This window comes from Trachemys scripta, chromosome 10 (assembly GCF_013100865.1).
Source record: "Trachemys scripta elegans isolate TJP31775 chromosome 10, CAS_Tse_1.0, whole genome shotgun sequence".
Lineage (NCBI taxonomy): Eukaryota > Metazoa > Chordata > Testudines > Emydidae > Trachemys > Trachemys scripta.
This window is the reverse complement of record NC_048307.1, coordinates 31718-46025: the sequence shown is the minus strand read 5'-3', so window position 1 is coordinate 46025 and position 14308 is coordinate 31718. Positions and strand designations below refer to the sequence as shown.

Genomic DNA, 14308 nt, shown 5'->3' with positions numbered 1-14308 from the left:
GAGAATTTAAGAGACTTCACAGTTGAGAGCTAGACATCACATTCAGTAGTGCACTAGAAATGCAGACTTAGATCGAACTTTCAAGAAGGAGATGCAACTCCCACCATAACCCTTTGAGATGCACGCAAAAGAAATTGATGAAGTCAGTATCATACACTATCCACTTGTGCAAGATCTTGAGACAAGTCAACAGTTCCCCTTTATGGACAGGATCAGAAAACTACAAAAATATCTACTAGTATCAACATGCGTATTTGGCCTTTGTCCATTGCCGTATAGAAATTGTTTATCAGTTCTACAACCAGTCTCGTTTCCATAGTATGTCCAGGTCTGAAATCTGATTGGAAACCACCAAAGATATTGGTACAAATCAGTTTACCACTTCAGCAGAGAACTAATGTATTAATGCAGATTCAGTGCTCCTGAGTCATAGGCACCAATGAAATAAGTTACTGTTCCATACACTGTTATTGAAACTTGATGATATTATTTTGTTAATTTTTTAAATTAAAAGACAAAAAAAAAGTTGGGTTCTGCACAAACTCACTCCAAACTTTTTGAAACTTAATTTTCCTGTTCAGAATGTTAACTGGTGACATTTAATAAATTTGTAGGGAAAAAAATATCTTGAATCAAAGACCTAACCTCTTTCCTTGGGTCAACAGGGCTCAGCTAGAGGTAAGCAGCACAGGGGTACAAGCGCCATATGTACAGTCATATTTTGACACTACGCTAGCTAACTTGGACACTAGCTTCAGTAAGATATAGGTGTATGAGTCGGTCTGTTTATGTCTAGGAAATGGATTAAATGACCTAATGCCTCTAGGTCTTTTACGCCTCAAATTTCTATGATCATTTTTATATGGGAATACAGAATTGACCTCAGTCACCTCTTGCATGGATTTTTTTTCTTTTGGAATTGTTCCTCAGGCTCCAACTGTCCTAGCCTGTTGTATAACTGCCTTTGTGACATATATTTTCTGGGAGCAATTTCCAGACTGTTGGAATGTGCTAGCTGTGTCAAGCACATTTGCTGCCAAATTCACAGGAACATGATCCTAAATTCATTAATTCCATAGATTCTCTGTTGTGCAAATTTAAATAACCTATGTAATGTCTCCCAAATCTTTGTTTTTAAGATTATTTTAATAATTTTGTTTACAAATGCATTTTGCTTATTTTATTTATATATTTTTAAACAGAACCATCTCAGTGTTTTTTCAGTGGTTAATCCACTTGCTTCAAGTATAACCTCCAGTATAACTTCTAGTCTGGCTTCCAGTATTGGATCAGATAATTCATCCCCAACAGCTCTCTCAGTTATCAGTGCCAAAGCTCTCCCATTCTACCCTGGCAGTAATACAGTTGAATCAGTTATAGGTAAGTCTGAGCATTTCCTCTTTTATTGCACGTTTTGTATTTTTTTCAAGATTATTCTATTTTAATATACGTTCAGAAAATGCATACTGAAAAGGGCGGTTACATTTTTACATATTTGGTTTATTATCTGCAATTAAAATTAATACTTGGAATTGATTTTAATGTTTTTCCAAATCAGCAGCTTTTGTAAATTCTCAGATGGAAATTTAGGAATTATCAACCTGGAACAGATCAGTGGACCATTTAATCTGGTATTCTGTTTCTGATAGTGGCCAATATTTAAGAAGTTATAAAACTTTGATAATGTATCTAATTGTGCTCTTATAGGAGAGGGGTTATTCTCCTGATTCCTGCTGGTGATCAGTTCATGCCATCGAACTTGAGGACGGATATTATTTTACTATTTTATTCCAGCAAGTGTAATTGCCGATTATGTTCTATTAATAGAAATGTGAATTCTTTCTTTGAGTGATTGTCCCTATATATTCCATTCTTAATGCTCATGAGATTGGAATCTTTTGGCCAGCAGCGTCCATCGGGGCTGTGCATGTGCCCTGAATGTCCTTGTGCCCTGTACTGAGGGCATAAATCCTAGAGCATGCCCAACTGTCCATCAGATCCCCCTTCACCACCCGTAGCTGGCAATGTCTGTGTCATGATGCACTCACAAGAACTTGCATGCATCTGAAAAAATGGTTTTTTTTTTACCCACAAAATCTTATGCCCAAATAAATCTGTTAGTCTTTAAGGTGCCACCAGACTCCACGTTGTTTTCACAAGAACTATTTTTTTACATAATTGTAAACAATTAGTATTACTAATATTTACTATAGTTAGTATAGTTTTTGCCTGTTGGCATATGGGCTTGTTGTTTTTGTTTTTATTTTCAGATTTTTGAGGGAAAGTATTTTTTCCTGGTACCAGTTATAATGTGTTTTCACGTCCCTGTGGCCCGCGCCGCTTCCCGCAGCTCCCATTGGCCATGAATGGTGAACCGCAGCCACTGGGAGCTGTGGGTGGCCGTGCAAATGTAAACAAACTGTCTGGCGACCAGCCAGCGGATTACCCTGATGGGCCACGTGCAGGCCGCAGGTTGCCCTACTGTCCTAGAAAGTTTAATGAGAGCCCCATTTGAGCTGTTGGCAACTTGCTCTTTGCTATATTTATCCATGAAGATAATATTTAAGTAGCAATTATCGGCCAAAAGAATTGGGGAAATACAGGAACTTATGGCAGGCATTCTTCATAAAATATTCCATAAGGATAAGGCCCCATCCCAAGTTCTTGCATAAAATAGTCGCTGATTTTCATTTGAACTAAATTAATTTGCCAGATTTCCGCTCCCCCTCCCCCCAAACACATTTTAATCAGGGGGAGGTTAGTTTACATATGTTAGATGTCTTTAGAGCACTTTTGTACTATTTACATAGGACTAAATCGTTTAGAGTCTCCCCAAGAAATTTTTATGGCATTTCTTGATGGGGCTCATTATTTCAACCCTCAGGCTTTTGATAGTTTCATTAGTCTATTATAAGCTAGCCAATTCAGATTCCACCAGCTCATTCCGATAGGGCTCAGGCATCATCTGTGGCTTCCTTGGGAAGCATACCCATCTCAGAAATACACAGGGCAGCAACTTGGGGTTCAGTCCATATCTTTACAAAACATGTTCCTTCATTGAAGCATCAAGATATGATGCTGCTTTTGGCAGAGCTGTGCTACAGTCTTTGTTTAGGTGAACTCCAAACACCCACCTCCCCCTCATTAGGTCAGTGCTTGAGAGTCACCAAGAGTGGAGTATGTATGGAAAATCACTTGAAGAATAGGGAATGGTTACTTACTTTACAGTAACTGTGGTTGTTTGAGATGCTCCTTCCTTCCCTGCTACTATGGAGTCCCTTAACATCTGGATTCTGTATTGACAACATAGCTAATGGGTGATTGGGCCCATTCTACCCTTTGTGCCTTTGGTACAAGGCATGAGGACACTAGGGGCACATGCATGGCCCCAATAGGCATGGCTAGCCAAAAGAGTCTGGTCTCGAGATCATGGGGTCCATGCATATCAAGAGTGGAATATATGTATGGACAGCACATCTTGAAGAACCATCGTTATTTTAAGATAAGTGACTTTCTTCCTTTTTAGAACCTTCCTAAGCTGTTAGCCTCACTAATACATAAGTGAATTTCACAGCATAATTATACATTAGGTAAAAATTACCTTTTTAATTTTTAAGTTTGTTGGCTCCTCTTTTATAGTCCAAAGTGTTTAACAGCTATCTGTTCTCTTTATTGGTTAATTTGCTGTACTTTGATAACTGTTCCACTGGGCAGTTAGCTTGCTTAAAATGTTGAAAGGGCATATTCTTTGAGTATACAACATAACTACAATGTTAACTTTAACACACTCAAGATTAAATTGCTGTATGCTACAGAAGATGGGTATTTTTCTGTACAAGAGTTCTCCATGATGGCTCATTCTCTCTTGCTCACATTGGTATAACTAATGTGAAATCCCTCATAATGCCCCTCTCTTCCAGCACACAAATCTTCCTGCCCAATTCCACTGAGTCCAATGGGTTTTGCAGCTAGAAGGGATAAAGATGTTTACCCTCTCAACTGAAAAATGCACCTGCACGCCCCTGACAAGAACCCAGTGCTTACATCTCAGCTTTTAGAACCCATCCAATTCCTCCTGAGTGTTTCTTAGCTGCTAGTTAGGGCTGTGAAAGTTATATTCCTGGTATAATTTGCTTTGTTGTTTTAGTTAGCTAATAAATGTGAAAAGCCAGGTGTGTTCTAAATAAAATTGGATTACATCTTCTTAAATTTCTGTATTAGAAATTCAGTTAGATGGGTCAATTCTTACAATTAAAGCTCCCATTTGAAGTTTCCTGTTATGTACATTATGTTTACATTCTTATCTATGAATGACTGTAGGAAAGTTGGGATAAAGACCCGCTAATTATTGTCATTCACAAAATTTTTATTCTTAAATATGTCAGGAGCTCAGACAAATTTGGGAATAAAACTTGTGAAAAAAACAAAATTTACAGGTGTTCAGCAATGCATTGTGCTACGATACATGCTGCTGTTTTGGGACCCAATTCAACTCCTATTAAAGTCAATGGAAAGACTCTCTCTGACTTTAGAGCAGTGGTCCCCAAACTGTGGGGCATGAACCCTAGTGGGACATGGAGGAACATTTTGGTGGTGCACAGTGGGCCAGCCCCCACGGTGGGAGGGGGAGTGAGTGCCATGCTTCCAGCCCTGCTCCATCCCCAGACCAGCTCAGTCTCCAACTCTGTTCAGCCCCCAGTCCTGCTCCACCCCCAGCTCCACTCTGTCCCCAGACCAGCTCTGCTCTCATTCCCTCTCCATCCCCAGACGAGCTCCGCCTCTAGCTCCAGCTCCTCCCCCATCCCCAGTTCCGCCCTCAGCTCTGCCTTCAGACCAAGCTCCACTGCTGAGGAAGCCTTGGCTGTGCAGTAATGGAAGGTGGGGAGGCGCGGACAGATTCCATTAATGGTAAGGGGGGGACATAACTAGAAATGTTTGTGCACCACTGCTTTAGAGAGTGAGTTAGAACTAACCCTTTGTGGTATGTGACGTTTCAAGCCTAGAGCCTTTTATCTGCGTTCCCAAATGAAACTATCTGCATCCCATTCAAACAGGTCTCTCACTTTTTTTTTTGTCCTTTACATGATAGATAAGATCTATCTGGATTGACAGAGGAGGATATATATTGCTTTAGAATTTGCTTTGTGTATGCCATTTTATACTGTGATTTTTACAAGAATTTTATTAAGTTATCTAGTTTTATGATTTATACTGCATTATGGGTGTGCATGGTGCTTTACCATATTTAAGTACAATTAAGGCTGTGCTGAAAGCTGATTGATGCGTGAGAACGATTCTGAGGAAAATCCAATCAGCAGAAATTACACAGAAGAAACAATTCAATTGAAATCTTTAGAATCTGTCATTATTATGATTATTTGTGGTGTGTGTGTAAATAAAATGAAGCGCTGCCTGAGCTCAAGTTTATAATCTATGAGCATAGATGCTCTCATTCCCTCCTTTTTATTCTCCCACCATCTTTATTCCAGCTATACCTTCAGTTCTTCTTCCCTTCTCATTCACCCAATACCTCACATTCACTCTCACCTTCTTTCCAACACCCTCTCCCCATCCCATATCCTCTTCCTCACTTTCACTCAATAATTGACCCAGGTATCTTTCTTTTTCAAATCACTGTCTTTCCACTTCCTTGGAAGGTGAGGTTATTTGCTCCCTCTACAAGGCAAGGAGGCATTTGTATTGTATTAAAGAGGCTTCCTTGCGTGACAGACACTGGGCAGTGTGTATTACCCATCAGCAATGTATGTGGTTATGTATCTACGTGGTTTTGGGGAACCTTGATTACTACTAATTTTAATTATGTATTGTATAAGTGTCCACTTTGTGTTATAGAGCACAGTGGACAGGGTACATGTCATAACAAAGCATGGGGATGGGGGGGTAGATGGGGTCCCTCTTTCATCATGTCATGATAAAATTCAACTAGGGCTGTCGATTAATTGCAGTGAACTCAATATGATTAACTCAAAAAAATTAGTTGTGATTAAAAAATTAATTGCAATTAATCATACTGTTCAACAATAGAATACCAATTGAAATGTATTAAATATTTTTGGATGTTTTTCTACATTTTCAAATACATTGATTTCTATTACAACACAGAATACAAAGTATACAGTGCTCACTTTATATTATTATTTTTATTACAAATATTTGCACTGTAAAAATGATAAAAGAAATAGTATTTTTCAATTCACCTCATACAAGTACTGTAGTACAATCTCTTTATTGTGAAAGTGTAACTTACAAATGTAGATTTCTTTATTGTTACGTAACTGCACTCAAAAACACAATGTAAAACTTTAGAGACTACAAATCAACTCGGTCCTACTTCTTGTTCAGCCAATTGCTAAGACAAACAAGTTTGTTTACATTTATGGGAGATACTGCTGTCTGCTTCTTTTTTATAATGTGAGAAAGTAAGAACAGGCGTTCGCGTGACACTTGTGTAGCCAGCATTGCAAGGTATTTATGTGCCAGATATGCTAAACATTCATATGCCCCCTCATGCTTTGGCCACCATTCCAGAGGACATGTTTCCATGCAGATGATGCTTGTTAAAAAAATAATGAATTAACATTGACAAAACGCAAACACAGTACCAATGTGAGATTTCTAAAAATAGCTACAGCACTCAACCCAAGGTTTAAGAATCTGAAGTGCTGTCCAAAATCTGAGAGGGACGAGGTGTGGAGCATGCTTTCAGAAGTCTTAAAAGAGCAACACTCAGATGCGAAAACTACAGAATCCAAACCACCAAAAAAGAAAATCAACCTTCTGCTGGTGGCATCTGACTCAGCTGATGAAATGAACATGCGTCGGTCTGCACTATTTTGGATCGTTATCGTGCAGAACCCATCATGTCCTCTGGAATGGTGACTGAAGCATGAAGGGACATGTGAATCTTTAGCGCAGGGGTCGGCAAACTTTCAGAAGTGGTGTGCTGAGTCTTCATTTATTGACTCTAATTTAAGGTTTCGCATGCCAGTAATACATTTTAACATTTTTAGAAGGTCTCTTTCTATAAGTCTATAATATATAACAAAACTATTGTTGTATGTAAAGTAAATAAGGTTTTTAAAATGTTTAAGAAACTTGATTTAAAATTAAATTAAAATGCAGAGCCCCCCAGACCGATGGCCAGGACTCAGGCAGTGTGAGTGCCACTGAAAATCAGCTTACGTGCCACGTTCGGCACACGTGCCATAGGTTGCCTACCCCTGCTTTAGCGCATCTGGCATGTAAATATCTTGCAACCCCAGCTACAACAGTGCCATGCGAATGCCTGTTCTCACTTTCAGGTGACATTGTAAACAAGAAGCAGGCAGCATTATCTCCTGCAAATTGTAACCAAACTTGTTTTGTCTGAGTGATTGGCTGAAGTAGGACTGAGTGGACTTGTATGCTCTAAAGTTTTACATTGTTTTATTTTTGAATGAAGTTATTTTTTGTACATAATTCTACATTTGTAAGTTGAACTTTCATGATAAAGAGATTGCACTATAGTACAGTAGGAGGTGAATTGAAAAAACTATTTCTTTTGTTTTTTACAGTGCAAATATTTGTAATAAAAAATAAATATAAAGTGAACACTGTACACTTCGTATTCTGTGTTGTAATTGAAATCAATATATTTGAAAATGTAGAAGACATCCAAAATATTTAAATAAATTGTATTCTATTATTGAAGCACTGGAATGGGTTACCTAGGGAAGTGGTGGAATCCCCTTCCTTAGAGGTTTTTAAGGTCAGGCTTGACCAAGCCCTGGCTGGGATGATTTAGTTGGGAATTGGTCTTGCTTTGAGCAGGGAGTTGGACTAGATGTCCTCCTGAGGTCCCTTCCAACCCTGATATTCTATGATTCTATATTCTATGATTGTTTAACAGCGCGATTAACCATGAGATTAATTTTTTTAATTGCTTGACAGCCCTAAATTCAACCAAATAAAGGAAATAGGACAATGTGTGCTTATAGCTCTGAACTTTCCACGAGCAGCAATGAGTGGGGAGCCAGGCTGAGAGAGCTGTTTACAACTTCAAACTGCTTCCACCTACTTGCCCCTAGGATTTCCACCGGGTTGTCTGTTATTGCCGCAGCCCAGACTTTTCACAAAGAATAGAAACAGCAATAAAGGTGGATAAGGACTGAGGGTAAGAGCCTTTTAGAACCTCCGACTTCACATTCACCCATAGATCTAGTTCTCCCATAGACCATCTGTTACTATGGGTCAGCTCCCAGACTAGCTTCCAGAATCTATTGGTTTTGATTTTGAAGAGGAAAAAAGGAGGCCTATTAAAAATAGAAACATTGTTTTGACTGAAAGTGTTCTGGGTGGGAGTTAGGTGAGGACAGATCTAGTCCATTGTGGGTTGACTAGTAGAATCAAGAACTATGATAGCACAAAGGAGCATCAGGAATCTCCTGCCAACCACAGATGTGATGAAATGAAGGAGAGCAGAGATGGAGAGGTTTTTCTTAAAAGTATGTTTGTCATGTTCTGGGCTGCGTCACTGCTTGCCTTGCAACCCTGAGTGCCTTAAACTGTTCTGTTGCTGTGGTTTTCTTGTCAGGATGCTTCCAGCCAAGACACAAGCATGCAGTATCCTGAGTGTTTGTGTGCTATGCAGCCCTGGTCCAGTGCTCTGGCCCCAGCAGCCTGCTTACAACACAGCAGCCCCATTCTGGAACTCACCACTCTTTGGTTTCTTCTTGCAGAGATGACCCCAACACACTCCCTGTCCCAAATTTCCCCAAAACTACACTGAAGCATCCAACCCTCTCCTGGAACATTCAGAGAAATAATAATGTTTGTTTGCTCCTTTAAAGAAACAAAAGAACATCACAGCTTATTAACTTACCTGAGGTAAATGCACCCTTCTTTTCAAGCACAGCACTGAGTTGGTTTATTGTAAAAATAAAACAAGTTTATTAACAAAAGAATATCGGTTAAGTAATACCAAGTAAAAGGAATAAAGTGAGAAGGGATTACAAACAAAAGTAAAAATATGCTTTCTAATTGATAAGATCTAACTTAACAAGCTACAGTCTTTGTTCAAGATCCTTACCAATCTTCCATTCCCAGAGACTTTAGCCCCCTTGTTAGATGGACCCGTCGTTATCAGCTTGCGAGAGCTCTGGCCTCTTGTGTCCAAGATGGCTTCTTCTCTCTCCTTATATCTTCCCAGACTTAACTGTTTTGTCCGGATGACCTCATGCTGTTCTTCTCTTCCTGTGGGCTTCCCAGCCCCCTGCTGATTCATATGTAAATGGGGCTTCCATTGTTTTTGGTCATACCTTGCTTAATTTAATTGGAGACAGGTAGATAGGTTTTCTCCCAGACAGGAGTTAAGGGAGCTATTTCTCCCTGTGTTTGGTCACAGATTTTAAAGCATAATATAATTAAGTATCCATATTTCCTCCTATAGTGTTAATATAGTACATACATTTCACAGTGATATTACTCTCCAATGTGTCTTTAGCTTTCATAAGACCTAATCGATACACTTTTATAATACAGTAATATTATATCAGATGGGTAGCCGTGTTAGTCTGGATCTGTAAAAAGCAACAGAGGGTCCTGTGGCACCTTTAAGACTAACAGATGTATTGGAACATAAGCTTTCGTGGGTGAATGCCCCCTTCGTCAGACGCATGGAAAATGGGCATTCACCCACGAAAGCTTATGCTCCAATACATCTGTTAGTCTTAAAGGTGCCACAGGACCCTCTGTTGCTTAATATTATATGCAATCAATTGATTCAATTACTTATCATTTGAAGTTCAGACCCCCTGTGATTATCGCCCAGATAAAGTTTTTCTCTCCTGTTGGGGGCATAGCTGCCATACTAATTTCTCCCCAGCTTGTTTACCTTTTATGTAAATGGACCGTCATTGTTTCTGCCTGAGACAAATGTATGTTCTTTTGTCTAGGGCAAACTGGGCTCATGCATTGCTTGCCAAACACATTTTAAGAACATAATGCTAACATGTATTCATAATCCTTTGTACACACCCGGTGCATACAGCATTCAAGAATATTAATGTTCAGTGAGTTATTAATTTTCCAACTATACCCTTACATGCCATCTTTTATATAGAGATTATAACAACAGTATTAGGTGCAGTGAGTATTTCAAGCTTGACAAGAGCTGTTGACACACAGTAGTGAACTACAGATGATATTATAGCATAAGGGACAAAGACTAAAACACAGAGTAGTATCCCAAAATGCAAGCAATATAAATCCCCATGAGTTTATTCAGTTAAGGCAGGGGTGGCCAACCTGTGGCTCCGAGCCACATATGGCTCTTCAGAAGTTAATATGCGGTTCCTTGTATAGGCACCGACTCCAGGGCTGGAGCTACAGGTGCCAACTTTCCAATGTGCCGGGGGGTGCTCACTGCTCAACCCCTGGCTCTGCCGCAGGCCAGCATATGCGCTTACCCTCCCTCATAGTCTGCCTCAAGGCTATCTAGCAGTGTGCAGGCGAACTTTCCCTCAGTTCCTTCTGGCCCGCCTTTGGCTTTGGATGGGGTGAGCAGTTGTGCCTTCCTTATCTGCATCATTAGCATAAGTAGTGGTTGTTTTTGTTTCCTTTGTTCTCCTTAATAGTTAGTGTTTCCTTTTTACCCTGCTGGGATAAAGAAAAAAAGAAAAGAAAAATAACTTTAGTTTACATTTCCTTCCCTCTCTGGGTGGATTCTTCCCCCTCCCCTCCTGGGGGGATGGGGACGTTTAGAAGACTTTCTAAGTTCTTTAAATTTAAAAAAGAAAAGAGGAAAGAATAACTTTCTTCTGCATTTCTCACTGCTAGAGGGTGACACACACCCTGGGAGGTTGGGGGGCATGCCAGGCTTCCCCAGCTTCAAGAGGTGCCTCTTCCGCAAGGAGTTGATTCCTGTAATGGACAGAAACTCTCACTATGTCCAGTGCCTGGGAGAGTCCCATATCTCGTAGAAGTGCTCTCTCTGCAACCAGCAAAAGCTGAGATCTTGCAAGAATTGAGAGCTGAAGTTAAAACTCTTCCTTATGGAGAAGGCAGGTCAGCCTGCAGGGGACACCAGTGCAGACCCCAGATCATCTCTGGAGCCTTGAATTTCAAAGGGGATAGGGTCATGGAAAAGACCAGCAGATTCCGCCCATAAAGGGCTCCAAGCCCCCCAACAGTCATTGGCCAGCCAGAGGGGTTCCCTAGTGCAATTAGCCACCTCGGTACCGGCAGCTCTGAAGCGTAGTACCCATAACCATCAGGATGCCTCTGCTATGAGCTCTGCCACACTGCCTAGAGACACCAGTGCCTTGTCTGGAGTTTATCGGCGCCAACCTCGATGCAGCACAAGCGAGAGCATTTCTCCCGCTATACAGATTCACCACCTTTTGGAGTCTCAGAGACAGTCCAGGCCAACCCTCAAACATTAGCCAGGAACTGCCTGCAGCTGCCAGTTCATATGCCAGCATGCACCTTTGTCACCCCCTAATTCCTGCATATTCATGATGTGTCTTCAGATGTGGCTCATTTCTGTCTATTCCCCAAACAGGGACAGACTAACCAAAATGCTATCACAGCCTTCCACAGTAAGGCATTCCCTGAACTGGTGGAAAGACCCATCCAATGTCTGAGCAGGTGCTCCATTTGTGCAACTACTACCAATGCTGACTCTAATGACAGATGCTTCCCTAATAGGCTGGGGAGTTCATCTACATGGCCACAAGGTTCAAGGCAAGCGGTCTTCCACAGAAACAACCCTCCATATCAATCTCTTGGAGCTAAAGGCCATCAGGAATGCTGTGCACACTTTATGCCTTTCATGAAGAATACCCACCCAAAGGTTATGGCAGACAATATGACCTATATGTCTTACATAAATTGCCAGGAGGGTCCCAGATCTTCCTCCCTCTGCATGGAAACATTCAAACTTTGGAATTGGTGCATCCGTCACAATGTGCTCATCTCAGCTGTCTATCTACCAGGGATACAGATTGTGACACCTGATAGCCTCAGTTGGAACTTTTTTCACAACCACAAATGGGAACTGAACTCAGAGGTGCTTTGAGACATATTCACCCATTGAGGAACCCCAACTATGGATCTCTTCACTACTTACCGGAACAGGAAATGTCCTAGTTACTGCTCCAGGACTGGCCTGGGGAAACATTCACTGGAAGATGCTCTCATCCTGTCATGGGACAGGGTCCTTTTGTATGCCTTTCCTCCATTTCCTCTTCTGTCCAAGGTCCTGTTGAAAATTTGACGAGACAAAGTGCGAGTTATTCTGATTGCCCACTGCTGGCATACACAAGTCTGGTTCCCTTATCTGACACAGATGGCACTATGTCCTCTGGTTCGTCTTTGGCTCATTCCCCACCTGCTCTCTCAAAGCAGTGGGCTAATCCTTCATCCCAACCTGCAGGTCCTCCAGGCTTGGCTCCTTCTTGGTTCCAAGATTTAGAAGTAGAATTGTCTGACAAGGTGAAAGACGTGTTGCTGCACAGCTGAAAGTCAAGAGCTTGACGTACTTACCTACAAAAATGGAAACGATTCCAAGTTTGGTGTCATTCTAGCACACAGACCCAACCTTGTCTTCCCTCCCTCTAATTTTAGACTACATTTTAGACCTCAAGAAGTCAGAACTCCAACTCAGCTCCCTTAAGGTACGTCTTGCAGCCATAACGGCTTCCACCAGATAGCTACTCGGTGTTCACTCACCTGCTGATGCATGGATTCCTTAGGGGCACTGGAAATCTCTTCCCGCATGTGAGACCACCTGCTCCAACCTTGTTCTCAGAGCTTTGACTAGACTAGACCTCCCTTTGAGCCCATGGCAACTTGCTCGCTCTTACACCTGTCCCTGAAGACAGCATTTCTAATTGCCATCACCTCAGCTAGGCGCATAGGAGAAATAGCAGCCCTAATGGCACACCCACCATACACTGTCTTTTTTTGAAGACAAAGTAACTCTGAGGCCACATCACAGGTTTCTCCCTAAAATTGCCTCTACTTTCCATATGAATCAACAGATTCATCTCCCTGTTTTTTTCCAAAAACCACACCGTGACAACAGGGAGGCGATTCTGCATATGCTAGATGTTAGAAAAGCACTAGCATTCTACAGGACTAAAGACTTCAGGAAGTCCCTTAAACTGTGCCTTTCATTCACGGAAAGAGCCAAAGGCTCCGCGATATCAGCTCAAAGACTATCCAAATGAGTCTTGGATTGCATTAATCACTGTTACCAAGAGTGCAATCTGTTGCCTCTGTTTGGAATCCATACTCTCTCCACAAGGTCAATTTCTACCTCTCTCTCATTCCTTAAAGATGTCCCTATCTCCGAAATCTGCAGAGCAGCAACTTGGGCCTCTGCCTACACTTTCACAGAACATTATGTGATCACTAGAGGTTTGGCCTCTGATACCATCTTCAGCTCCACAGTATTCTCCGTAGTAACAGACTCTACTCCAAAGCCCCAGCCCTCCATGGGGGATACTACTGTGAAGTCACCTACAGTGGAGCACCCATAGGTACTGTACTTGAAGAAGAGGAAGTTACTCACCTTGTGCAATAACAATGGTTCTTTGAGATATGCGTCCCTATGTATGCTCCATAACCCACTCTCCTCCCCTCTATTTCAGAGTTCTGCATAAGGGGCTCTGCAGTAGAGGAGGAACTGAGGGGGTTCGCCCATGCAGTGCTAGATAGCCTCAAGGCAGACCACAAGGGAGGGAGAACACATGTGGGCTGAACAGACACTGCTACCTAAAATATCTGATTAGAGGTGCAGAGACGCAGATGCACTTACAGCGGAGCACGCATAGGGACACACATCTCGAAGAACCATCATTACTGCACAAGGTGAATAACTTCCTCTTTTAACTGCAGCTGACGTTCTCCCCCCCAGACCCTTTCTTTATTCCAAGTAACAGCTTGCTTTGTTATAGGGCAGAAGTGCTGTATCTGAACATTGGATTCTTACTTTTGCTCCCTGCTGGGGTTTTCATGTTGGGTGATGGAGAATTATTCAGATCCTTTCCAACCTAGTTCTCAATGGCAATGGGAATGGGGCAGATGCAGGGTGGGTAATTAATTTGCCAATCCAGTCAAGGGTGGGTGTTTGAGGTAACCTTAATAGGGTTCTGCAAAAAGAAGAACAGGAGTACTTGTGGCACCCTTAATAGGGTTCTGTTTCATCTTGCAGTTTAGAGTGGCGATGATTAAGTTTCCATGCCAAACACTTTTTCTGATGTTTGTGGGGATGAAGATTGATGTAAAAAAGAACAAAACAAATCTG

General features: G+C 41.5%; 1 protein-coding gene across 7 annotated transcripts in view; it reads left to right on the top strand.

Moving 5' to 3' along the window:
- The window catches only part of UNKL (unk like zinc finger), a 130694-nt gene that overhangs the window by 91505 nt on the left and 24881 nt on the right, over positions 1-14308 (top strand). For all 7 annotated transcript variants that reach the window (XM_034784602.1, XM_034784600.1, XM_034784601.1 and 4 more), the window contains one exon: positions 1203-1380. In XM_034784602.1, coding sequence (XP_034640493.1) covers positions 1203-1380 — 178 coding nt within the window. The remainder of the gene's footprint in view (positions 1-1202; positions 1381-14308) is intronic.